Here is a 25,982-nt window from a genome sequence, read left to right on the forward strand (position 1 = left end):
CTAATTTCAATATAAGTTGTTGGGTTGGAACGGGTGGAACTGAGTAGACTAACGTTACTTTCTTTGCAGCATGAACATTTCAGACACATTTAAACACAACACAGCAAACAAGTTCATGGCAACATAGCTTAAGACCTACCATACCATAACCTTTTAAAGACTTTTTAAGGCAGTGTTTTTCAACCTTGGGGTCACCTGGAATTCAAATGGGGTCGCCAGAAATTTTAAGTAATTGATTAAAAAAAAAAAAGAAATTACCAATAAAAAACATTTTTTAATGATTCAATATATATTTCATTACAATTAAAACACCACACACTTTTCCTAATAAAAATCAAGTTCAAATAAAATGCATGATATAATAGCTGAGAGGGCATATCTTGGTTGACCCGATCATGTGACCGCATGCATTACTACGCCTCAACCTCCCCAGACACAGTCACTGTCAGAAAACCAGACCGAACAGAGAATGGAAAGATTTCTTCGCTCACTTGGCCCTGCTAAGACATCTCCGAGAGAAACTGAGAAGCAGACACCAAAAAGGTGCATTATATAGCCTTAATGTCATCTAAAATTAATGTTTATTTGCAACATAGTATAGCCAACTATTACATGATTAAAAACAAATTAAATTTAGCAAAGAAAAGTCTCCATTTTGAATGTCTGGGGTTGCCAGAAATTTGTGATGTTAAAATGAGCTAAAAAAGGCTGGGAACCACTGGTTTAAGGTATTAAATGCAGATTTGTATATTCAAGACCCCGTGAGAACCCTGTTACTGTAGACAGACTTTGACATAGGGCGGGTCAGCTGACATACCTTTAGGCGGTCGTCTGTTCTGGAAGGATGAGGCTCGATTCACAGTGACTCCAGACTCCCCATTCGCTGCAGCAGAATCTGGCCTGTTCCTCGTGTCGTCAGAGTCTGAAAGTTTCTCCTGACGATTCGGCGGTTTGGGCATCAGCGCTTGCCGAGGAGGAGGTTCTCTGGGAAGGAGCGGTTTAGTCCGCTGGAAGGGGACAGGGTTCTGGGAGGTGTCCCCGTCCAGGACAGAACCATCTTTCTGCCCATCTGTTACAGAGCAACGACATGACAGTTAATGCTAAGTAGTAAATACTGAGAATGACCTCAAAGGCTGCAAACATGATGGTAGGTACATTTACATGCTTCGGATCACTGATATTAGATTGTAAAGAATGTTTCCACAGTATTTAGAACAGCATGTTACTGGTTTAGCAGAGCTTGTTGGCTGGTTTTACCATACAAGAAGTGTAAGAGCAGTTTAGTTTCACACAATAAGCTGCAGGAGCCCCTCTTCCACAGATTCACATCCACATAACGAGGAGTTTAAACAGACACAAATGACATGACATGGTTTGAAACACTGAAAAAAAAAGACTAATGTGAGATAAATGAACAGTAAATATGTTTATTTGTACTTGAAGTTAAATGTAAAACACACCAGATGAAAAGGCAATGAAAAGAAAAGCATATCAATGGATTTTAAGAACAAATGAGTACACAATGAATACATCTGAAGTACTGAATGCAAACACGTGAGCATGCTTTTGAGCATTTTATGCATGAGGAGAAAATGTTAGGGATTCCACCAGGACAGGATAATAATGGTCATGATGATGACGGTGATGACAGTCAGGCCTAGAGAGGTGGATAATTACTCTCGGTGTGCTGGAAGTGGTCCTGACTAGCAGCTTGGTAGGCACGAAGAGGCCGCTTGGAGATTGTGATTGGCTGTCGTTTCCTCGGCGTGATCCGTGGAGGAGGGACGGGTCGGGCGGTGCTGTCCTCCGGCAAACCACTGAAAATCTGTAATCACAACAGCAGCAGCTTAATCCAGACTGTAACTCTAATGTACAATAAGAGCAGAAAAATAAATGAGAAAACAACTTAGTTACTGGCTTGAACGTTCAAACACTGAATACTCAGTGACTAAACCAGCAGGAGTAATGCTGAATAATTGTCACAAATGGATCACGTTATGATCCACTTGTGCTTTAATGGACCAAACTCTGAGAGGAAAAAAAACAGGCTGATGAAATGGAAAAAAGGATTTCCATCTCAAAATAAGCCACTCTAACTGTAGGTGCACACCCATGAACTGTTTTAATTCACATTTTCAATTTGTGGATAAAAAAACCCTCAAAATTGCCAAACAATAAATGTAAGTGCAATGGAAGCAGATTTAGTAAATGATTTTATGTGTGTGTGTGCATGTGTTCAACAGTTTTAAATCACAGTGATGACAAAGTAACTCATATCTGCACAACAGTCATGGTTGGAAATTTACACTTTGGCAGAGAATTCACTTAAATTTGCCATGAATTTGGATGGAAGCCTGACCACTGTTTTCTCTGCTCGTTGCTGTATCTCCATCTATTCTTAGATTGCAGAGGCTGTCGTCTCTGAACCTGTACCTTTTTGTAGTCCTCAATCAAAATCTCCACAACAATATTTTGGAACTTGATGTCCAACATGGCCGCCACAGTCTCCTCCTTTGCTCTCATCAATGTTGGTCCGAAGATTACCGCCATGTTTGACGGAGTCATTAGGTTTTCGTCACTGTGACTACACACACTGTAAAGCAAGAAAACACCCCAGCTAGTGACACATTATCAGGATCAGGAGTAACCGCTGTAAATTATAGAAATTTGCGTGATGTCCTTAAAACTGGAAGAGTCTCTCAAAGAGCCAAAGTCCTGCCCCATGAGACCAAAATTGGAATATAAAAAATATAAAAAGCGTTCAATGGTGAAAGCCAAATAATTTATAGTTCCTGTTTGAATTGTGTCACCATTTACACATATGATGTTTGTCAATTTAAAAGATTATTTTACAAGTCAAGAAAATCACAGTTTGTGGTAAAGAAACATCTAGTTTTATACAGTCGTGGAAAAAATTATTAGACCACCCTTGTTTTCTTCAGTTTCTTGTTAATGTCTGGTACAACTAAAGGTACATTTGTTTGGACAAATATAATGATAACAAAAATAGTTCATTCATTCATTTTCTGAACCCGCTTTATCCTCACTAGGGTCATGGTGGTCGCTTGGAGCCTATCCCAGCTACTTATGGGCGAAGGCGGGGTACACCCTGGACACGTCACCAGTTCATTGCAGGACTGACATACGAGGGGGGCTGAAAAGTTCATAGCCTGACTAAGAAGGAGTTATTCCACAGCAATGAAACTTGGCATACATTAAATTCAACCTCTCCTGATACTAACTGCATAGTTTCCTTCCAGTAAACCCACATTGGATAAATAATTTAGGACTCTGAAAAGTACCAGAGACATTTTGTGAACCATCTGTGGCAGCGTGGTCTTATCAAATGTCTGCAGAAAAAGGGGTTAGCCCCCAAGGACATTCATGCTGACATGGTTGCTATAGGGGATGATGCTCCTGCTTTATCAAGTGTGCAAAACTGGGAAGCTGAATTCAAGAAGGGGAGGGAGAATGAGGGAGGGGTGAAAAGCAAGCATTTTCATGAAATGTCTGTAGTACTACTTTTCAAAGTCTTAAATTATTTATCCAATGTGGGTTTATCTGGAAGGAAACCATGCAGTTAGTATCAGGAAAGGTTGAATTTAATGTATGCCAAGTTTCATTGCTGTGCAATAACTCCTTCTTAGTCAGGCTATGAACTTTTCAGCCCTCATATAAAGACAAACAATCACTTTCACATTCACACCTATGGGCAATTTAGATTTATAATTTAACCAATTAACCTATCAGTGCATGTCTTTGGATGGTGGAAGGAAGGCGGAGTACCTGGAGAAAACCCATGCAGGCACGGGGAGAACATGCAAACTCCACACAGAAAGGTCCCACCCCCAAAAATAGCTCATAAGAGTTTAATTTCAGAGCTGATGTCTAAACATTTTCTATGTTTTTTTGATAATAACCAAAAATCACTTCAGTTCTTACATCAATAGCTATGGCATTATACTGACAAAAACAGTGCTTTTAGGCATTCTGTGTTTTCTTTCCTGTCTGTTTTAGTCACATGATACACACAGGAGTTAGTACTTGATTGTATAACCATTGTTTTTGATGACATTGGATGGTCTAATATTTTTTTCTGTGACTGTATGAAATGGCTCCGTGGATGACATCTCTTCACATACAGGTCTTCAAAATGACCATTACTTTGGTATATTTCACCTCATTCTTCTTTGAGAAGTGAAAAATGATTAAAAGAGGCAAAAAAAATGTTCAAATCAGGTCATGCTGAAGCTACAGACACATCTTTACTGGCTCAGCACAGATAATGGACAGACAGTGAGGAAAGTCACCTGTAGTCTTCATAACTACATATTCTCACAGTTCGATATGTCAGCAGTTTTACAACAGTGTGACTCTTTTGACCTGTAAAATTATCCCTTCAATTGACAAATGTCATGGTAATTTTTTCCATGACCAAATTACTAATTGTACTGTTTTTTTCCCCCCAGACTGACATCCCATGGGGCAACACCAGAAGGGGCAGGACTCCTATCTACACTGATACAGCATATTAGTAAAATCAAGGGATATATTTACAGCACAAATGATAAACTTTAAAGTAACACAACACTTCAAAGAAAAACCATGGACAATAAATTTAATTAAAAGAAAGATTTTCAATATCATTTAAAAACAAAAAGTGCAGGGAGTACCTAGTAATCTCTAGAGTTAATGGATTTTTTACAGAATGAATACATAAACAAAAACACTCCCTCAAGTTTTATGAATAAAGTAAAAAGAAACAAAACTAATTAAACTTAAATTTGAGTCTTTGAAATTAGTGTTATGATGCAAAAAGCAGAGTCGCTGAGCATCCCAAAGACTGATGAAAAACAGAAAAAGGCAGCATCAACAGAGTAAATATTAATCCATTCATCAATCCACTTGATTAAATATTAGATTTAAATAAATGATTTTAAAAACTGTGAATGTCAAATCAGATAAGCAGTCAATGACTATCATGGAGGATGTCAAACAAATAGCAGGAATTGACAGATTTTTTAAGGGTAAAACAGACAAATCTCAACCCACAACAGGAATCACTTACTTGACCAGGTGTTTAATGAGCATCTCCAGCATTTCCCGATTCTTCTCTGGAAGTTTGTAGGTAAGTGAATGAATTTCACTCAGCCGAAAGTCAAGATTATCTGACTCTGCAATATGAACGAAACAAAAAAAAAAAAGTTATTAATGCACACAAGTAACAGTTGATGTCCAATATCAAATCAGAAGAAGGCACTTTCTCTCAGCTGAAAAATGATGTTCCTTCTATCTTAAAATGTTTAATGTTTCAACAGTTTATGAGGTGAGAACTCATGAGATCTAAAACAAAGTCTGCAAAACTAACTTCAGCAGCTGTACAACTAGGAAACCCCCTTCAACAAACAATAGCATTTCCAGGAAACCGTTCATCTTTTGGACTTTCTGCTACATCCTGACAGAATAAGGTTGATGCTATTAAATGCATTGTTTTCTCTATTTTACAATAATGTAGTGTAGTAATATAAAGAAAGAGGGTATTTAGAGTTCCTCTTTTTTCTCTTGGACCATCCACTGTTTGTTTTGAATTCCTGAGCCTGCTCAGTACCAATGCACAAATGTCTTCAGAGTTTATCCAGCTCATGGTTTTACCTGCAGTAAAGTCAGAGTAAAGATAACCAAGATAAACAGATACTTTAGGATCACTCCCTTAAACTGTACAAGCAAAAGGCACGAAGTGCTGTGTATATTCGAGGTTTAAAGCAAAAGGGTAAAATGAAACACTTCTGCAGCCTGGAACCATCACAACACGGATACGTTTGTCAATGGATCAAGACTTAGGGTCGAATTAACATAGTGGACAAACTCAATGTACAAATCATACAAAGGAACATTCACAGAATAAGTCTTACTTGCAGCACACATGAGTTCTCGGTGTAGACCATGGGTCATCAGGGGCTCAGACAGACTCCTACAGATAAACAGAGACACTCGTAAATCGAATGGATCGCAGGGTTTGCTTATGACAGTGTTCCATTACAAAGCAATCAGAAAGAGCAGCTTCTGTAAAGCCTGCAAAACCATCCCCTAAATCTAGTCTTAGTCATACAATGACCAATCCAGAGTGATCAAAACTTACATTTGTTCTACATCTAATGTGCTCAAAGTGCCATGAAATACATTCAACATTAAAATGTAACAGATTTGGTACAATTGATTTCAATTGCACAACAGTCTGCAGGACGTGAGAGGAATCCAGATCCACATAAAACATCCTGCACAAACTCACCTTAAATAAAACTTCAATGCACTTGTGATGGTTTTAACATCCCAGTCACTGCTCTGCAGATCTACATCTCCTGGGTTTGTGGGGTCTGTGGAAAAGAAACAAGCAGAAAAGTGTTATTTGATCACATGTCACAGACACTGGTTTACAATGTGCAACAATTTTATTTTAAGGCTGTAGTGTAAACTGGTCGTGTCAGCAGGTTTAATGAGGGGTGGAAAAAGTACTCATAACACTCTACATTTCTCTACCCTTTTTTTTTTTCCAGACATTATCTGTCTCAGAGATTAAATGTGCTAAATATTACATATTTCAAAAAGATGAATTAAAAACAAATGACAGAAGTGCTGCTGTTTTCAATGTATATGATAAAGTGTTATTACACATATGCATTGGTTTGTGTACATTTATACAATAGATTTAGAAATCTCCCAGTAGAAAGAACCTGTAAAGTGAATGTATTGTAAGGTTCAGACAGCGTTTCGAAGTAGATGTTGTAGGTCTGAGACAAACATTCCTTTTGAGTAAAACACATTTTCTCTCATTAATTCTCAGAATTCCACATTTTGACCCAGACTGTGACGACAGCCAACCAGCATTTTTGACTTCATATTTCTGTATTAGTTTATTAGTTATCAGTAAAGTTTCCCTTTACCGGAAAAAAGCTCTGACAAGGAAGTGGCTACGACCAGATGCACCACAACATTATCATTAAAAGTAAAGCAAGATAAATTTATAGAAATGTGGTCAAAATGGATTGTATACATCACCCTAACACACTATTTTATTTAGCTAAAGCAACACAATCCTTTTATATCAATATATTTGTCAAATTATTGATTATTTTATTTATCAACCAAGAGTAAAATGAAACAGTAGAGAAAAATGTGCAATATTTCTCTCTGAAATGATGAAGTATAGAACAGTTGCATGAAATTGAAATACTCAGTTAAAGAAGTAGTTAAAACTGTACAGCACTTACAGTACATATTAAATACACTAGTGTAAATGTTTACCATAGTCACAATGCTTGTTCAGCTTGTTAGCATATTAATGTTACTTAGTGAGAATAAAATGTTATGATCTATTGTGTCTGTGTCATCACTCCAGCTCTTTTGCCCAAGACGTTTATTTCATCCAGAGATATGAAAATGATCATTAAATAAATCTGCTGAGGTGCAGTTTGTGTGTCTCCTACAGAAACCTGTGGAGCAGGTGCACTGTGACACATAGTCCTGCTGACATTTGTTCCACATTTTACACTGAATCTCAACAGAAGCAGAAACTCTCCGCACAGAACCTACAGAACCCTCTTGTTTCGTGGACAGTGTATGGTCAGATTTAGCACACGATTACTGGTTTACTTTCTTACCAAAGAAGGAATTTAAGAGCTTCTGCACTTGAATGTTACTGCCAACAGTTCTGTACACTCCTTCTTGAGTGACTCCTGAAAAGAGGAGAGGAGAAGGTTTACAAAGAAAAAAAAAAAAAAAAAAAACAGAGCGATGAAAAGTGTCCAACGTACTTTTCTTCAGAAGCTGCGTGAAATTAAACAAAGACACTGAATAAAGCTGTTCTGAATATAAACCTCTAATATGGGCTTAGGTTGAGGCTGGTAAATGCTCCACACCAGAGCGTTTATCAGATCACATAACTGGGATTTCATTCCATTCTCGTCGGATTTGAGTGAACTGGATATATCACGACAACATAATGAAACAGTGACATCTGCCTCCAGACTCCGACATTTAGCATGAGCTTTGAATGGTGACTACAGCGGGTTTTATTCAAAATAACGTCACCAATTAGATACACACTGAATGGATCAATGGGGAAGTTTAATGTGGTTTGGCATCCTTTTATTTCTTATGTAGAACAGCTGACAATGCACCTTGACGCTGGATAATGTGTGCTGTGTACAAAGTGATTGGGGAATTACAATATGGAACCCTTTAATTTTTTTGGGTTTGTTTGGGTTTTTTTTTTTTGTTTTGTGGCATCTTATACCTCTGCTATCTGTTTCAGTGTTTGACTTACTTTTTTTGTATGTTTGAAAGACTTAATAAAAATACATTGATCAAAAAAAAAACCAACAACATCACTAAATCAATCTGAACAGCCAATGACAGTGACTAAATCATCTCTGATAAAGTAAGGAGGCTTATAAAATGACTAATATGATATATATATATATATATATATATATATATATATCATTATATATATATATATATATATATATATATATATATATAATGATAATATGACTACTACTATTACCATTGTAATAAAAAACATTTCTGCTGAAGGTACATGCACCCTGCAGAAGAACCATCACCATGAAACCTATGACTCAACTACACCCCCTAAAGGGACAAGAGGAAGCTACAGAGCGGCCAACTGACAATTTACCTCTAGTTTCAATGTAGTTGATGCATTTTCGCACAAACTTGAATCCGACTTCGTTCAGCTCCACTGTGAAAGACAAGGACAAATTATCAACACGAACACTTGAGAAATAACAGCAAAGAACATCAGTGTCCGTCTACACTGTATGTTCATGTTTAACAGCTGGTGATGACTTACTTTCAGCTTGCTTGTGAATTGGGGAATGATAGATCTGAAATGAAAAAATGTAAAAAGAAAGTAAAGACCGCTGGAAAAATGGAAACATCTTTTACTAGCCCCTGGTGTGTGTGATTGTGAAATATGACAGGAAACATCTCTCAAAAGGTGAGAAAAGTAGTGTGACAATACTTGATGATGGTACAATGACACAGACCTGCTATACTTAAAACAACTTCCTGAAAACACTAATAGATTTAAAGACAATATACCTGGATGGATGTTTTTATCAGATCACCAGTCATTTTCTGTATAAATTCAACTCTTTTATATTCTGGTCTTGGAATATTAATTGTCTCTACATTGTTTTTCAGATATTTTTTGGCCCTTCGGTTCATGCTTGTCAGCCATATCTAATCTTGTGATATTTGTCACAACAGACACTTTGGGCTAAATGATCACAGAAAAGGAAACAGATACAGAAACTATGGTTTTAAACAACTGAATTGCTTTAAATTCATAATAATGCTATAATTGACACAATAAAATGAACATATTTTAAGCATTTTTGTTTGTGTTTCTTGTACCATAAGGGAATGTTGAAGTTCATAACATTATGCACAGAAACACTGCACTATAAATGACATTATAAAGTATCTAGAATCAATGTAGCACCTAATACGTCAGCTATTCAAGAAGCCAAAAGGTATTTAGAGGACAATAAAGTCATTAGAGAAGAGATCATTTGAGAACATCTGTATTTATGTGACAAACCTGATCCCTGACCTGTATAAAAGCTTTGGAGACTTTACAGACCTGGCATTAAAGCATTACTGTGTGATGGATCATCACTTTAATATTTTGGCAGAGTATGTGGAGGAGCTCTTGAGAAACTGTCATGATGCACAGAGGTTTTTGCGGAAGTTTCTCAGGAAGAGGGCATTGAAAAGCGTGCCTTCTGTTATTTTCACATCCTCTGGCAGTAGAGTGTTATTTGTTTTGTCCACAAGTCCGGAGGTTATGTCACACAGTTTCAACCACTAAACCATATATGCTGTTCTCTGAAATAATCTGACAAGATGTGCAAAGAGTCTCGCAGCTAAATGTTTGCAAATGAGGAACTGACAGACTCCTCAGTCTTGCAAATGCAGCACTTTATATTTGAAAGGCTTTAACCCATAAAGACCCATACAGCACCCAGCAACCAAAACCATCTACTGATGTAAAGTGTTTCATGCCTGTTGATCCACTAATCCTATCAATACATGTAAATAACTGGTGTGAAATACAGTTTGTCATCTTTTCATGGTCATCAGATATGACCTATTTGGACGTTCAGAGGCTCCGTAGTGAACATGGAAACACTGTCATCTTCTACAATATTAATTCACCAGTGAAACCCATGGAGTTGGATCAGTGACAGTGGATGGACACACTTGGTTTATGTTCAGTTAATGATAGATTTGCTGAAAAAGTCACTTTTTCCTATATTTTCTTTGTTTTGATATAATAACCTTTGAATTAGTCTGTGTTTTCATGAACATCTAAATTAAATATATGATATTAAATAAAGGAAATACATGATTTACAGTGAAAAATATAAAATTCAGAAGATAATATTATAATAAATGGTGATAAATCACTTAAGAAAGATTGAATAGAGAAAAAAAATAATTTGGGAATTGACACAAAAGTAGCACTGGGTCTTTATGGGTTAAAATGCTGAGTACAGACAGAGCATGTACAGAAGGAGGGTTTAATAATAGGGTTTTCAACTGGTGGTCCGTGACCCTAAAGCAAGTTGCAGGCCCATTCTGAAAGTGTCACACAATGTGAGGTAAAAATAACCAAAACAAAACAAAAAAGTCTTTAATGCATAGGTATCTGATCTGTTGGATTTCTATCTTGGCAGTTGTTTGTAGGTAAAGCAGTAAAGAAAAGATATGAAACCAAATGTGACAAACATGGATTCATGCACATTGGTGATTAAATAAGACTCATGACACAACAATAAAGAAAACTAAATAAAAACAGCCTCCAAAAAGTATTTTAAGCGAAAGTAGCCCATTTGTTCACATTAGAAACACAGCTACAGTGTCAATTTTATTCATGTTCGTAAGAATCAGCATCAGCAAGTAATATTAACTCCTCCCAATTAGAGTAACATGTGACTTAAGAGATGAAAAAACATGCAGAGCTACACAAAAGTCCTTATTTTTTATAGGTTTTTCAGAGCTGTAATGAGCATTCATAATTATTTCTCAGTCGCTTTTCTTCAGATACAACAAAACATAGGAAGTACTGTATATGCACAATATTAAAAATACAAAAAAGAACTAATTAAATTGCTAAAATCTGAATTTTTGTATGACTTGCATTCCTATAATAAGAATGAGCCCAAATGATAAAAACATCTGACACTGAATGAAACCCACCGTAAAAAAAAAAGAAAAAAAAGATGAAGATTATTACAGTAAATGTCAAAGTGTTTGAGCAAAAAAGATAAAGATATGTTAAATGCACAGGGAGGTCATACTAAATACTTGACATTTTGGTCAAAACACACGTTTTTTTCCTGAAACTTTGTTTTTGTATTGCTAGATACGCTGTATTTCCTGATCCTGGTTGGATCTTACTACAGATACTGAGAATAGTGTTTGTGCAGGCATCGTAACTCTTGTAAAACAACAAACTAATGGCTAATAAGACTTTTGCGCAGTACTGGATATAATTTTGATCATTAGTAATTGTTAAACATACTTTTGAAACCAATATTTTTTTCACTTTTTTCATTTCTTTTCTTTAGTATCTACCCATATGATAGACAGGATAATGTACAGTGAATGGATCATTTATGTATTACATGATAATGAAACTAACACTTAAATACACTAGATTTTTGTCTTATTTGTTCCTAGGTTGTGTACAAACGATCTGGAGGCTAAAAAAACAAAACAAAACATTTAATTCTATCCAATTCAATAAAGAGGCTATAATATTATTTTGTCCTAAAATTAATAACCACTGTGAATTTAACTACCTCTGATCTCAGTCAAATTCATAAAAACAGGTGTGTAGAGGTTGTGAAAATACGGCGTCATCAATTGTGCATCATTTGGCCCTAACTTCATACATGAGTAGATAAATAAACTCACGGGTTCTTTTCCATCCATGGCCTCCATCCACAGCTTCCTGTCTCCCTCTGAAAGGGCTTGGAAAGTGACGGGTGAGTTTCTATGGAAACACAAAAGAAACACCATTAAAGAGCCAAAGGTTACAATTAAATTATTGTGAAAAATACACAACACCCTTCGACCACAGTTACCTCTGTATTAAAAGCTCTCACGCTGAACTTTCAGGAAAAAAAAAAAAAAAAAAAAAAAATCATAATTCAAAAGAAAAAAATAAGGCCAAAGATGCTAAGTAGCAGTAACTTTGTTTAAATTCCTTAAGGTATTCATGGAAGTTGCAAATGGAGCTGAATAAGAAAAGCAAATCTGTTGATGGCAGGAGCAACAATGTCATGTGCCAATTTTTGCAGCTCATAGGCCACTGAATCAATTCTTAACTATGGCAACTGTTAAACAGTCCTTCTGCCAAGTGCAGCCACCACCACGAAGAAAACCTCTTATTTGTCAACAGCAGTGATATTTACACCAGCTGCATCTGCATTTCATTTTAATGGTCGAGCTTTAATGCTGTAATTCCTGTTAGTATCGAATGTAAAATTAAAACAGTCAGTCCAATCCCTTCACTTCTGCAACACAGTCATAATATTGTACATCTTTGTGCTTCCCAAAAGCTACACTGTCAATACTGGAAGAAACACCAGAAAAATGCATTGCAATGTTTTTTTCTGTAATATTTATAAAAACATAAAGGAATTTTCACCAAGGATCTCATGATTATTAAAATCATGGGGGTGATTTTAAGGAGTGGATCTGCAAAACACATTTTACTCTGAAGACTTTTTAAATGTCAACCATCTGTTCTTATTTTCTTGCACACAAAAACAAATGGGTGACACTTCTGTGGGGATTTTCGAACATATTAGGTTGTTTACTTAGACACGTAATAAAGATAATGTACCTGTTTTTGTTCAAGATTACCTTGTCTTTAGCTAAAATAATTATAAACAATTAATTTTTCTTTCCATTTTGACATCAAATCTTCCTCTTCATTTCTGTCCTCTCCTTGTTGGCATTTATTATTAAAATAAAGCAAAAAATGCCAGATAAAAAAACTGAAAAAAGAAACTGAAAATGAAAACTGAAACCCAATCACATTCCATCACAATAACTTCTCTTCCAAATGAGAACTTGAAATTATTTTTTTCGTCTGCGGTTAAGGATGACTGTTGTATTATGGCATGTTTGAGCTGACATGGTACATACTACAACAGAACTAGTATGAAAATGCCCACTGTGATGGCTCATTCATTCATTCATTCATTTATTCATTAAGTCGCTTATGTACCAGCTGGTCATCACAGGGCTGACATGAACAACCATTCACTCTGATATTCACACCTATGGACGATTTTGATTGAACACTTATCCTATCCTTGTGGGACAGAGGAAGCTCGAGTACCCCGAGAAAACCCACATGAGTAGAACATGCAAATTCCATAAAGAAAGGCCCCACCAGCACTGGGCTCAAACCTAGGACCCTCTTGCTTTCAGGTGACAGTTCTAATCACTGCAACACATTGCGATATTGATGTTAAAACAACATATTGTGCAGTCATACAACAAAACTGATGAAGAAATGTAATCAAAGGATTTTTAAAGCAGGGGGATGTGCTGAGGAGACTGTATAGAACAATCATAAAGGTCAGGGGTCAGATGTAGGTCAGTGATTCCATACACATTTCAAGCATCTTGACCCTTCACTGTTTGACACTATTGTCATGTATACTTGTAGTCGGGTATCGGAAAAACTAGATATTTTCTCATGCTTTTTTGCCTTTCACCCACAAGAAAACTCCGCTTTAGGGCACTAAAAATAAATCTACAGCCAAAACTGTTTCAGTGCTTGTGTGTGTACGGGGGAAACTGAGTTACAGGGTCATAAATATCAGAGTAAGCAACAAAAAAATGTATCAACGTCATGTGTGTGAGCTTTGTTTATCCAGGCCCTTATCCCATGATAGCACTCTGCAGGTGTATTTATGCAGGTTGTTGTAGATAAAAACATCTGAAAACTATCCAGTGTGTACGACATTATTATTGAAAACGGAGGAGGGGAAATATTGGCTCTGTGTATAGATGGACTATATTTGTGCCATATTCAGTGCAATACACTTTTACTTTGAAATAGTACACTTTTTAATCACAGATTTTATTATATGCACTATTTCATGAATATTAATATATTTTTATACTGTCTGTTTTATTACGTTTACAGGAGACCAATGCATGGTCATTTCTTTTTGTTCATCTGCAATGTAATGTTTAAATGACAAATAAAGAATCGGAATCTATAGCGGCCTCATCAGATAGGAGACCACCATTATACACTCCTTTCACACACACAACAACATTTAGAAGCTCCATATTCAGAGACAGTTTCAGCTCTAGATGGATAATTCACATCCCTCTGAAACATTTAAAAACACTCTGTCAGTATTCCTGTATTTCCACATATTTCAGGAAACAAACCTACATATGACAGAGGACCCAATGACTGAAGTATCTCTGATCATGTATTCTGCACGGAGTCGGGTACTTGTATAAACATGAGCTTTTTGTGTTCCTTCCACTAAAATCACTAGTTTGCCATCTGTTTCCAGCCTGAGCCTGTTGCTTAGGGATTGTTTGGGCTACAGTCCATTTAGCCCTCACACTCTGTCCTTGTAAACCACCTGTTCACCTCGCCGCCTCAACCTGTTTATCCCACAAGGCTTTCGTGTTGCCTCGTCTCACAGTTTTTCAAATTTGTTTTCCACTAACCTCTCGATAGTTTCCACGTCAAAGCAAAAGCGCTTGTCTATGGAGTCAGTCTTCCGGCGGATGCAGGATTTGAGCGTGAGCTGCGTCGGTCCCTGTGGGAAAAAGAAAGACAGTTACATGGTGGTTGTATATATATAAGAGAGACGACAGCAGCATGAGAATCAGAGGAGAGTAGGAGTGAGTGGTCTGAGGAGGTAAACGGACAACTACAGCACAGAGGATGCTCAAAGTATGAATGGATGAGAGGCAGAAACATAAAAAAATTAAACTGCCATAGGTAGTGTGTTTGCCAGAAGCCTTTGAAAGAGAACACTGGCCAACATTTTAATGCTTTACAACCTGATACTAGTCATTTTTCTGCAAAATTGAGGGAGTTACAGTCTAAAATTGGGTCTTTTGAAAATCATGACCTTGAGTTTGACCTTTCAAGGTCATCGAAGGTCAACAAAATTGGTACCAAATGAAAGACCATAGCCGACTTCCTGTAAGTCAACAATAAACGTCCGTCTTAGTTTTCAAAATAGGCACCGTTTTGTGAATATGCAAATTAGGCGCCTGAGCCTTTGTCACTTTAGATGCCAATAACTCCAAATCTGTATATATACGCATGAAAAAAATGAGGTAGGTAATGGATAGAGAACTGAATTTTCAATAATTTGGCATTAGCTTGAAATCACTACAATGAACAGAAGGGAAGTTATTAATGATAAACACATTTTACTAACGTTACCATAGCAACTGGAAGTCACGCAACCTAGATTTGCGAAATTTGGCATAAGAGAAGGGACTTGCACAGAGATGTTGCATGTTACATTTTCGTATGATCGGATGAATATTGGCGATATTACAGCCATTTGAAATTTTAGAAAACCAAGTTCACTGACCCCCTGATATTTACCCCGGGGTGCTACCAAGGGCAAAACCCTTATGATGTCATGATGCATACCATCGGATGCAGAATGGAAAAATGCACTATTTGGCTTTGGTTTCAAGTCAATATGATGATTTTGGTGGAAGTTATAGCGAAATATCCATTTTTGAACTTTGGCCTTTATCTCTTTGGCCTACTTTGGCCTAATATTGGTAAAAACTAATCAGGTCGACTAGAGAATATGGACAATCATTTGGTCATGGTTTCATATCAATAATGCTTGAAATGTGACCATTAGAGTTCATACAGACAAACAGACAGACAGACAGACAGACAGACATTTAAAAAGACAAGAAAGGAGTTACGAGTCAAGTAGTTCACTGGAGAAATATCGAATGGTTCTGAAGTTCAACTCCAGCAATGAAATGACAAGACACAGACAACACAGAGACATGACAGACATATTAGCAAAATTCACCACTAAAACACAAAACTGATGATTTTGTGTTTTTAGTAACTGATTAGACTGATTGTTCAAAGTTTGGTGAAAAAAGGCGTTCAGATGGTTCAGCTTCAGATGCTCAAAACACATTTAACCTCATGACCCTAGTGGTTTACAATAAAAAAAAATACTTTATTGCTATGTAAAATAACGTTCACTCTTATTGTCTCCATAAGGAACTTCAAGCTCTGCATTTAACCCATTGTAGTACATACAGGAGGCATAGTAGGTTCAGGACACTCAGGACTAAAACAAACAGACTCAAGCAAAGTTTAACCCACAAGCGGTTAAATGTAAATGCAGTTTTTGTATTACCTTGGCTGTATATGCATATTTAATATTTTATCTTGTAGCTTTCACACATTGCTTACATTTTTCAGTATTTTGTGTGATATTTTATACAGCCCTTTTTTTGCACTAATTGTTTTTGCTGCTATACAGAACAGACTTGCTAAATGAATTTTCATTGTTCCTGTGACAGTGACAATAAAAATCTTTCTATTCTATTCAAGTATAAAACACATCACATCATCAGTATCAAACTGATCATTTTTTTTTGCTACGGTCTCTGACAAACATGTTTTGTATCTGAACAATATAATTTATGGTCTGTTCAGGGGTTGATATAATGCATGTAATTAAACTCACAGTGTGTAATTTCTATGGCAATTAAAACCAAAAATAAAATACAAAAGTAAAATGATGCAGTGAAGTAGTGTGGGATTGTGGGCGTTATTTTACCCCCACTGCCAATGTCTGTGTGACAGGACTCAGACTCTTATTTTAACAAGCCTGCATTTTCACACAATCTTAGACTACTACAATGTCAATCCAATAGTAAATGTTGCAGTTTTCTTTAAAAAAAACAAAAAAACAAAACATTATTATGATACTGTTTGGTACGTTTTAGTCACATTACATTAAGCAAGTTATATTTTCATTATGTTATTTTATTCTGATGTAGCTCTTGGTAGTTCTTCTCAGTTCAACTCTACTAATTACCAAGAACCAAGAATTACCAAGAAAAACGATGACCTGGGCAAATGAGAACCTACACAGACATTCTGATGTAATATCCATAAGTAACATTAGTATACGAGAAATGACACCACTTAAAGATATTTAATATAATGAAGGTACAGAGGTCATCAAATATAGCGTAGGTCTTATTATTTTTTGATATTTCATTCTGAAAATATGACATTATAACCTTGTAAACAGTATGTAAAAAAAAAAAAGACAACCGGAGTTAGAATGGAGCTAAAGGACTGATATTTTGCTTTTTTTTAATGAAATTATGCATTTTAAAACATTTTCCTGTGGTCTACATAAACTGTAAATGCTATGCTTAGGTCTAAATTCTTCATTAATTCAACTCCACAGGTCCATCTTCAGCCCTATTTCTGAGTAATGACACCAGAAACATTGTTTTGAGCACTGGCCCTTTAAATGCACATGAGCCACTTCACGCCCCGCCTCCTCCAGGTTGTTGGCTGTGCTGCTCTGTCCTGTTCAACCAACAACTGAACATTTCAGGTAATCGGCTCAAAGTTTGGACATATTTTCAGTATGGACTACAACCGCTGCTGCTGACAAACAATTATGTCATACTCGGAGAAATGTTCGTCGGAAGTCTTGACCTTATATGTGCAAATTTCGTGACGTAACTAGTTATAGACGTAACAAATCTAGAAAAGGAGATAAAGGAAAGTACAAACATAAATATATTTAAAAAGAGGTATAAAGAATAGTTTCTAAATAGGTATATGGAACATGAAGGATAAAAATAGTATTGTCTCAAAGACTACTTGTGGTTTCTTGGAATTAAGAGAGAGTAATTCGAATTTCAGAGATTTTCATATGTGTGCGTGGATTAAAATGAGAACGGATGTGAAGTCTAGATGGGTTGGGATTGTGGGTGTGAAATTATGGGACCTTATGATGCACTTAAATTATCCACTCCTTTGGTGAAGTTTAAAAAAAAAAAAGAAAAAAAAAAAAAAAAGAGTACTTTAAGTTTAAAATATTCAGAAATATTGAATTGAGATGGTAGATGTGTTTTTGTTGTTGATTTTTTTTTTTATTTGTTATTATTATGGTGTGAATGCTTAATTTTGTACACATTTAAGTTGATGTAAGCAGTGTATTAGTTGAAAAAGATAGGCAAAAAATAAGCTTTTGCTTCTAGCCTATTCCTTTTTTGGTTTTTATGTTTATTACGATTGATATACTGAGTACAATGATTGATGTAAAACCAAAAATAAATATATTCATTCATTCATTCATTCATTCATATTAAGAAGGAATTAAAACAGGTTGTAGAAATCTACTTGATTTTTTGCCAAAATGAATATAAAGATAGCTTTGCAGCACCTGGAGGGTTCAAATTCAAACTTTTTAAATTATTAGGGTCCAAATACACAATTAAATGTACCAAAGACTAATAAAAGGGGGTTTAGCAAAATATGACCCCTTTAAATCAAATTGTGTCTGAGATCATCTTCTGCTTTGTTTGTTTGCTACACAATGTCTTTATTCCTTGTGATATTAAGCTCTTAAATACAGAGCCAAGCCATTTTAGATGAAATTGACTATTTTTAGAGGATTTATTTATTGGATTTTAGTTAAAAGTTTTTATTTATTGAACTGCATTTATTGATTTGAGGATTTTACCGGCCCATATGTTTCTTAATATTTCATTTATTGATTCTATGCATGTGGAAAAAGCTGTAAATGAATTGTCCATTTGAGGTAAATAACACTGCATGAAATCAACTGAAATATTGGAGCAGAAATACATATTGGTTTTATACGCAGTTGCCCAAAGACTAATAAAAGTGGGTTTAGCAAAATATGACCCCTTTAAAGGCTTTTCTGACAATCTGAGGATCTGTGGAACTCTTAATACTTTTCATTGATTAAATGTTTTTATGTGAAAATATTATATATAATCTGTCAGGTGGAAACCCTGTACATCCAAGACCAACAGGGCAGGGAGGAATTATGGGATAAATATTTGTAAAACCCACAGATGGATGTAAATGCCAACAAATATTAGTCCCCTATGAAAAGATGAAATGTGGATACGACAGCCAGTATTAAAAAAGTAATGATTTAATTTGTCCTTGCAGTACCTGTTTAGTTGTAGTCTTTTGTTCACAGGGAACCATAAACAGCAGTCGACCCTCTTTGTGATACTTGCAGTAGTATTTGACCCATGAGACACCCAAGGCCCCTTTTAGGACAAAAAAACAAAAACAAAGACAAAGGTCTGGTTGAAGCCAGGATTAAAAACATAAGCAATACAACTCTGTCTGTGTACACTTACACTTCTCTTGACAGTACAAATAACCCTCCATGGGCAGAAAACTGTGCATTTTACAGATCTGCAAGGGGTTGGTCATTCTCTTCATCAGCTCCTCCAGCTCCTCACGGGTGCTCTCATAGTTGTTTCTTGTCTGCAGACAAACCCAGACAGAGCATTAGAACCTTCAGGAGATCAGGTTAAAGGGCATTAAATCTTTCTAATGGTCTTATTTATTGCAGGTAATAGCACTTACATTCTGCAAGCTGAGCTGCAGCTCCTGTTTGTAAGGCATAAAGTCCTGAGTCATCTCCACTGTCAGGTTGTTTAACGTCAAAATGCTGTGAAGAAACGCCAGGACCTGTCCAAATAAAACATGAATCACACACTTAAAACTACTCATAATCAAATGAACCATACTGAACAAATGAATGCAGCACTGAATGACTTCTTTTGTTTCTTATGATTTTTCCTTTTTTTTTTTTCCATTTCTTTCTTTTTTTTTTTTTTCTAAAGTCATGCATATTTCCTGCTTCTTTTGTTGCGTGACTTGTGTTGTGGCAAAGAGGAAGAGTGGGGGACCACAGACGACACTCACAGGCTCCACCACATCAAACTTCTTCCGGTCCTGAACCTGATGGATCTGGTAAACGTACTCCACAGACGACTCATAGAAGTTTACTCGCTCTTTCTCAAGTAGATCGTCAGCCTGAAGAGACAACGCGTCAAACCGTTTGACTCAGACCCTCTCAGGATTTCATTTCAACACAAATCTGAAGATGGTCCTATACACTGACCTCCTGGAGTTGACTCTCTTTCTTCTTAGCAGACAGATTCAGGTGTTTGTCTAACTGGGAGTAGTATTTTTCACTCTCTTTCTCAAACTTCTTCCTCTTTTCCTGTAGGAAAGATGAGGGCAAAGCACAGGACTTAAATAAGATTAAATCAAGCAACTCATAAATCATATTTACTTAACATTTGCATAGTGTTTTATTGCTTTTTATACAGCATTTTGGTGTGCTTAATACGCTCTATAGTTACACTTTACTTTTTTTAAGACCCAGTGCTACTTTTGTGGCTGTTCCCAAATGAATTTTTCTCCATCTGTAACCTTTCTTAAGTAATTTATCACCATTTATTCTAATATTGTCCTCTGTATTTTGCATTTTTCCAGTGAATATCATGTATTTTCCTGCATTTAATTCACTGATCATGTAGATGTTCATAAAAGCTCAGATTAAAGTTGAGGGTTATTACATCAAAACAGAGAAAACTGAAGAAAAAGTGTCTTTTTCAGTTAAATCTCTCATTAACTGAACATAAACCCAGTGTGATTCAGTTGATCAGGTCAAGGTTCAGTAATGTTATGAGGTCAGCTGAATCTACTGAATGAACATCAGTGGATTATTTTCATCCCTGATGACACAGCCATATTCCTAGATGACAACACCAAGATTCATCAGGATCAAACTGTGAAAGAGTGGTTCAGCGAGCATGTGACATCATTTTCACACATAGATTGGACACCACAGAGTCCAGACCTGAACCCTGTTTGGAATCTTTGGATGTGATTGAGAAGATGTTACCATCAGTACAAGATCTTGGCCAAAATTAATGTAACTATGGATGGAAATAAATCTTGCAGCATTGCATAAATAGAAAAGAATACTGTCACATTTTGGAGACTGTTTTTACTATAAATGTGGTTAAGCTAGAGCAGAACAGAAAATAAACTACAAAAAAGTGTCTAACCATTAGTTCTGGCTTGCCTTGTAAAAAAAAAAAAAATCCCTGTAAACTACTTTAGAATGAAATATTACAACTACTATCATTCTTAAGTTTAATAGCGTAGGAAAATGTAACCATAACAGTAAAAAACCCAAATGTCACATTGAATAATGCACCTAAATTAGAGAATAACCTATAAGCCTTAACATTTAAAATCTTAAACCTTAAGCAATTATATAACCTACATCCTTTAAGCAAATGTTTTAAGTTAAGTAAAGCCTTGCCTTCACTTCCTATATGTTACTGTTACACAGGTGGGTGTTTCATATATGTCAACAAATAGATTTGGGGAAGTGGCTCCTAATATGTTTTTCTTGTATGTGACTCAGGAAAATGATGTGGCTTTGTCATATAATAAGCAGAAAAACAGATCAGGCTTTAATCACTGAACCAGAGAAGTGACTAACAACCCTTAAAATCTGATATTTACAAGAAAAAGCAGCATGTGACTGATTGAAACTGATAAACAGTAACAACACTCACTTTTGTGACTCCGATTTGCTCCTTTCTGAACTTCTCCAGAGGTTTAATGAGCAGGTCAGAGGCATTCTGCACCTGGACAGGAAGCACAGAGCAACTCTTATTTCTGTTCAGTTTTAAGTAAATGCACATTTCTACACATTTAAATTCAACTCATCTGGATTGTAGTTAATGAGGACAATATGTGACACAAAATACGTGATAAAGGAAATAAAACATTGTGAGTGTGAGCATAACAATAGCATCCGCATTGAGAAGAGCACTTACTGCTTCTAAATTAGATCTACATCCTGAAAACCCTGTCAAACAGGAACTACTGCATTGCTTTGAGCATAATGGCACAATTTGATTTCGTTCAGTGTTAAGCCAGGTGAACAAACATCTAAAAACAGACTGATCTGAGTTTTCTTACTCGGAAAATGAGTCACAACTGAAAGCTTTATCTAGACGTCAATAACACTACAAAACACAATGTGAGATCAAATATTTAATACTCTTCTCTGTACAAAATCAAATCAAATCAAATTTAATTTAATTTATATAGCGCCAAATCATAACAAAAGTCATCTCATGACACTTTACATATAGAGCCAGTTGGAACCAGACGCTCAAGCCAATTTATAGAAACCCAACAGAATCCTCCAGGAGCAAACACTTGTGACTGGTGACAGTTGTGAGGAAAAAGGACCTTTTAACAGCAGAAACCTGGAGCAGACCCAGACTCCTGGAGGATGGTCGTCTGCCTTGACCAGTTGGGGTTAGAGATAGAGGGTAAAGGAGGAGAGAAACAGAGAGAGAGAAATATAGAGAGAATGGGGAAGAGGGGGAGAAGGGGGGGGAGTAGGGGGGAAGTAGGGGGAGATGCACGGAAGCAGTTGATGCACAGATAACTGAACCACAACTAGAGCTGCACAATATGTCGTTTGAGCATCGTCATCACCATGTACATGTGAGCAATAGTCACAAAGCAGATGAAGGCACTGTGAACTAAACGTAAACCATGTCACTAAGAAAAGGGAACAAAAAGTTGATTAGGGGAACTGATAACAAACAGGGTTACCCACAATGTCACTGCAGGAGCTACAAATATTTGTGCATGGGAATATGTTTGAAACTTATGAAACGTCAGCTTTCTGACACTATCTTGTCAGTTTTCTTGCAGGATATGTGAATGTGTTTTCTAATATCTCATTAGGATGAAGGCCGTATGTGGAGGAAGCTGATAACTCACCAACATCATCCTGTCGTGCTCCACATCCTGCAGGAGCACAGCAAACTCCTGGAATGATTGAGCTAAGAAAAAAAAAACACAAAGGAACAGGATCAAGATGTAGCAGGTTTTTATCTTAACATGCTGATGCGGGAAACACATAAGGAAACATTAAAAAAAAAAAAAAAACACACATTCCTGAGTTTACAACTGCATTTTTAGATTTACCTGTAAGATCATCAAAGTTTCCATCTATTTTAATAAGCAACTTTTGTTTTGTATCATCTGGTTTTCCTTTTTTTTTTTTCTTTCCCCCAGATTCTTCACATTCAACTACTAAGGAATGACCAGTTGGCGGCCAAAAATGTATCCTCTATGCTGAAGTCTGGTGGAAAAACTCTTCTTTTAATCTCCAACGCTGATGTAGAAGAGTTATGTAAAGTCAGTAAAAACAATTTGGGAGTTTTCAATGTCCTGATGAACATGGATATCCTCACATAAGACAGGTGAAATGTTTTCCAGGCTCTCTAAACGTCTGTTAATCCTCATGAAAGTCAGTAAATGTTAAGTGTGTATTATCTTACCGATGTTAATCTCATCATCTGTCAGGGAGTCGCCAATGAAGTCGAACTGGAATAAGTTGAGAGTCTGGGAAAACTTCTGCACAGCCACAGAGTAGGCTAAAAAACAAAACAGATTAAGGCCTTAAAATACATCCTTACACTTCAACCCAAATCATAATAATAATATAAGCAAAGTTCAGGTTGACTCTTAACTACACATTACTTTCTTTTCATGCTGCCAGGAAAATCTTTAGTATGACAGCAATGTCTAGTGGAGTCCTGCCGCCAGTATGTGGTATTAGAGCCCAAAGTCTATGTAATACATTATCCCTGCTCTGCCTGGCTTTTATTATGAAACCAAAACAGAGCCAGTCAGATCAATACAGCACAGCTTTCTGCCTCAGGAGCTTGGCTAAAAGATCCAGTATCATATTTTAAATCTCCCCATAAAAACACTTTACTTAACAGAACTGTGGTTAATATGTATAAACAGTGTTCGCTTCACTGAATTTCCATTTATGCTTTTATAGAAAGCTTTTTACACACAAGCACAGTTATCGTTTTACAGTTTACAATTGAGGTGTATGTCACAATGATAAGAATGTAGCACGACAAAGATTAAAACGTGACTTTTGTGAATATCTATGTACGTCACAGGCACTTGTGACCTCTGGGTATTATCAGGACCGAATAAAAGACACTCAGCGCCACTACAGTGCATACAATGACACTTTCTGTTTACGAGGTGAAAAGCTTGGGGATTTGACAGCAGAATCGTAACTTGGTGAGTCCAACAAAACAAACAGTGTCTCCCTCATGGATGTCACGCTGACCCAAATATAAGCGTCTGGCTGAGGTCCATACTATGAGTGGGACTGGTCCTAAATGACAGAGGAGACACCACCAATGCTGCACAAGAGCCCAGCTGTTCCTTGAAGGCTGGTTTTGGTGTCATCATCCCACACATCTGCAGATCCATGGCCTTTTCATGAAGCTGTTTGGTCTTTTCTCAGGGGGGACACTAGCACCTCCCTGAATGTGCCTCTCCCACCCACTCACATTGATCCTATAGGCCCATGATGAGGCCCCACTGATGCTGCACCCTGATCACACCACTAATATGCACATGCAGCTTTTCCATACACTGAAATGATAAACAAACAGATCAGATTAGATGAGATTAGAAGTGAGCATGCGTACCCTTGATGGCTGTGATCACACTGTTTCCATCCTTTATCAACTCTTTGAGGAATTTGCTCGTCCTCTCCAGCTCCAGCTCATAACACTTCAGAGTCTCCCTGAAGTCTGGACTGTCCAGATAACAGGCACTGAACTCCAAAGTAGGATGCCCCATGTTCTGCACCGCACAAAAGTCTCAGTTAGTCCCAGTCTAGAGCACACAGGTCATTCCAGCTCAGTTCAGGAGACTCCACGTTTAGCTGCACACACTCATCTGTTCAAAGGGACCATGGTGTCCGTGGGAGCCTGCCGCAGCCACTGCTTCAATTCCAAGTGTAGAAATCTACGAAGAGGCGCGGTTTGTTCTCACTTCCTCTTTTCTTTTACCCGACGCCCCGTTAAAGTGTCATTTAATTGTATCCTGAGTCCTCTTAGCTACTTTTTCCTTGTTGCAGTGTCGTGATAAGAAGAGCGGCTAGGAGCCCGTCGGCCGTGTTCCGTTCCGAAATGTCGCACACTTTTATGTGTCCTTCCTCTGCTCTTTAGTTGAATATTTACACGCTTTATTCTTTTATTATTAAATACACAGGTTTAAGTGTTAAAGGTGGGGTTTTTATCATAAGAGAGATGCTGTTGATATCTACAACATATAGAATTTTAAAAAGAAGTGTAAAGAAAAGCATAATGGAATGGAACCAACTGGCTTCGGATGCACAAAAACTTCCCTTTTTCCACACCCAGGAGGCTCTTAAAGGGACCGCAGCACAAATAGATAGATAGATAGATAGATAGATAGATAGATAGATAGATAGATAGATAGATAGATAGATAGATAGATAGATAGATAGATAGATAGATAGATAGATAGATTCATTTGTTTGTTTATTTCGAGCATTTACAGAATACATGTAAATTCTAAATTAAAAAAAAAAAAAAAAAAAAAAATCATTCTTCTACAGTACACTCGAAAAGGAGTGGGAAGAAGAAAAACTTATTCAATCCCACCCCCATTCTCATTATCAAATAACTTAACATAAAAAAACATTTTAAATACTCACTCCTGTCCTTTGACTTCAAGCCAGAACAATGAACAAAATAGAACAAAACAGGCCTAAACCAAATTAGAATAAACTCATTTGACAGTATTTACATTGCATAACCAAAATGATAGATAGATAGATAGATAGATAGATAGATAGATAGATAGATAGATAGATAGATAGATAGATAGATAGATAGATAGATAGATAGATAGATAGATAGATAGATAGATAGATAGATAG

At 36.5% G+C, this 25,982-nt stretch overlaps 1 protein-coding gene across 1 annotated transcript in view; it reads right to left on the reverse strand.

The window, feature by feature from the left end:
- ophn1 (oligophrenin 1) overlaps positions 1–25,361 on the reverse strand; it is a 37,395-nt gene extending 12,034 nt beyond the window's left edge. Inside the window, exons 1-20 of the mRNA XM_030153629.1 lie at positions 24,721–25,361; positions 23,542–23,637; positions 22,979–23,040; positions 21,751–21,822; positions 20,277–20,378; positions 20,078–20,188; positions 19,736–19,840; positions 19,504–19,633; positions 19,310–19,410; positions 14,803–14,894; positions 12,007–12,085; positions 8,873–8,906; positions 8,699–8,761; positions 7,659–7,733; positions 6,290–6,374; positions 5,913–5,971; positions 5,069–5,174; positions 2,434–2,593; positions 1,678–1,825; positions 818–1,069 (exon numbers count right to left, since the gene is read on the reverse strand). Coding sequence (XP_030009489.1) covers positions 818–1,069; positions 1,678–1,825; positions 2,434–2,593; positions 5,069–5,174; positions 5,913–5,971; positions 6,290–6,374; positions 7,659–7,733; positions 8,699–8,761; positions 8,873–8,906; positions 12,007–12,085; positions 14,803–14,894; positions 19,310–19,410; positions 19,504–19,633; positions 19,736–19,840; positions 20,078–20,188; positions 20,277–20,378; positions 21,751–21,822; positions 22,979–23,040; positions 23,542–23,637; positions 24,721–24,874 — 2,086 coding nt within the window. The 5' untranslated portion in view covers positions 24,875–25,361. The remainder of the gene's footprint in view (positions 1–817; positions 1,070–1,677; positions 1,826–2,433; positions 2,594–5,068; positions 5,175–5,912; positions 5,972–6,289; positions 6,375–7,658; positions 7,734–8,698; positions 8,762–8,872; positions 8,907–12,006; positions 12,086–14,802; positions 14,895–19,309; positions 19,411–19,503; positions 19,634–19,735; positions 19,841–20,077; positions 20,189–20,276; positions 20,379–21,750; positions 21,823–22,978; positions 23,041–23,541; positions 23,638–24,720) is intronic.
- Between the last annotated feature and the right edge of the window lie 621 nt (positions 25,362–25,982).

Source organism: Sphaeramia orbicularis, chromosome 14, assembly GCF_902148855.1.
Source record: "Sphaeramia orbicularis chromosome 14, fSphaOr1.1, whole genome shotgun sequence".
NCBI classification, from domain to species: domain Eukaryota; kingdom Metazoa; phylum Chordata; class Actinopteri; order Kurtiformes; family Apogonidae; genus Sphaeramia; species Sphaeramia orbicularis.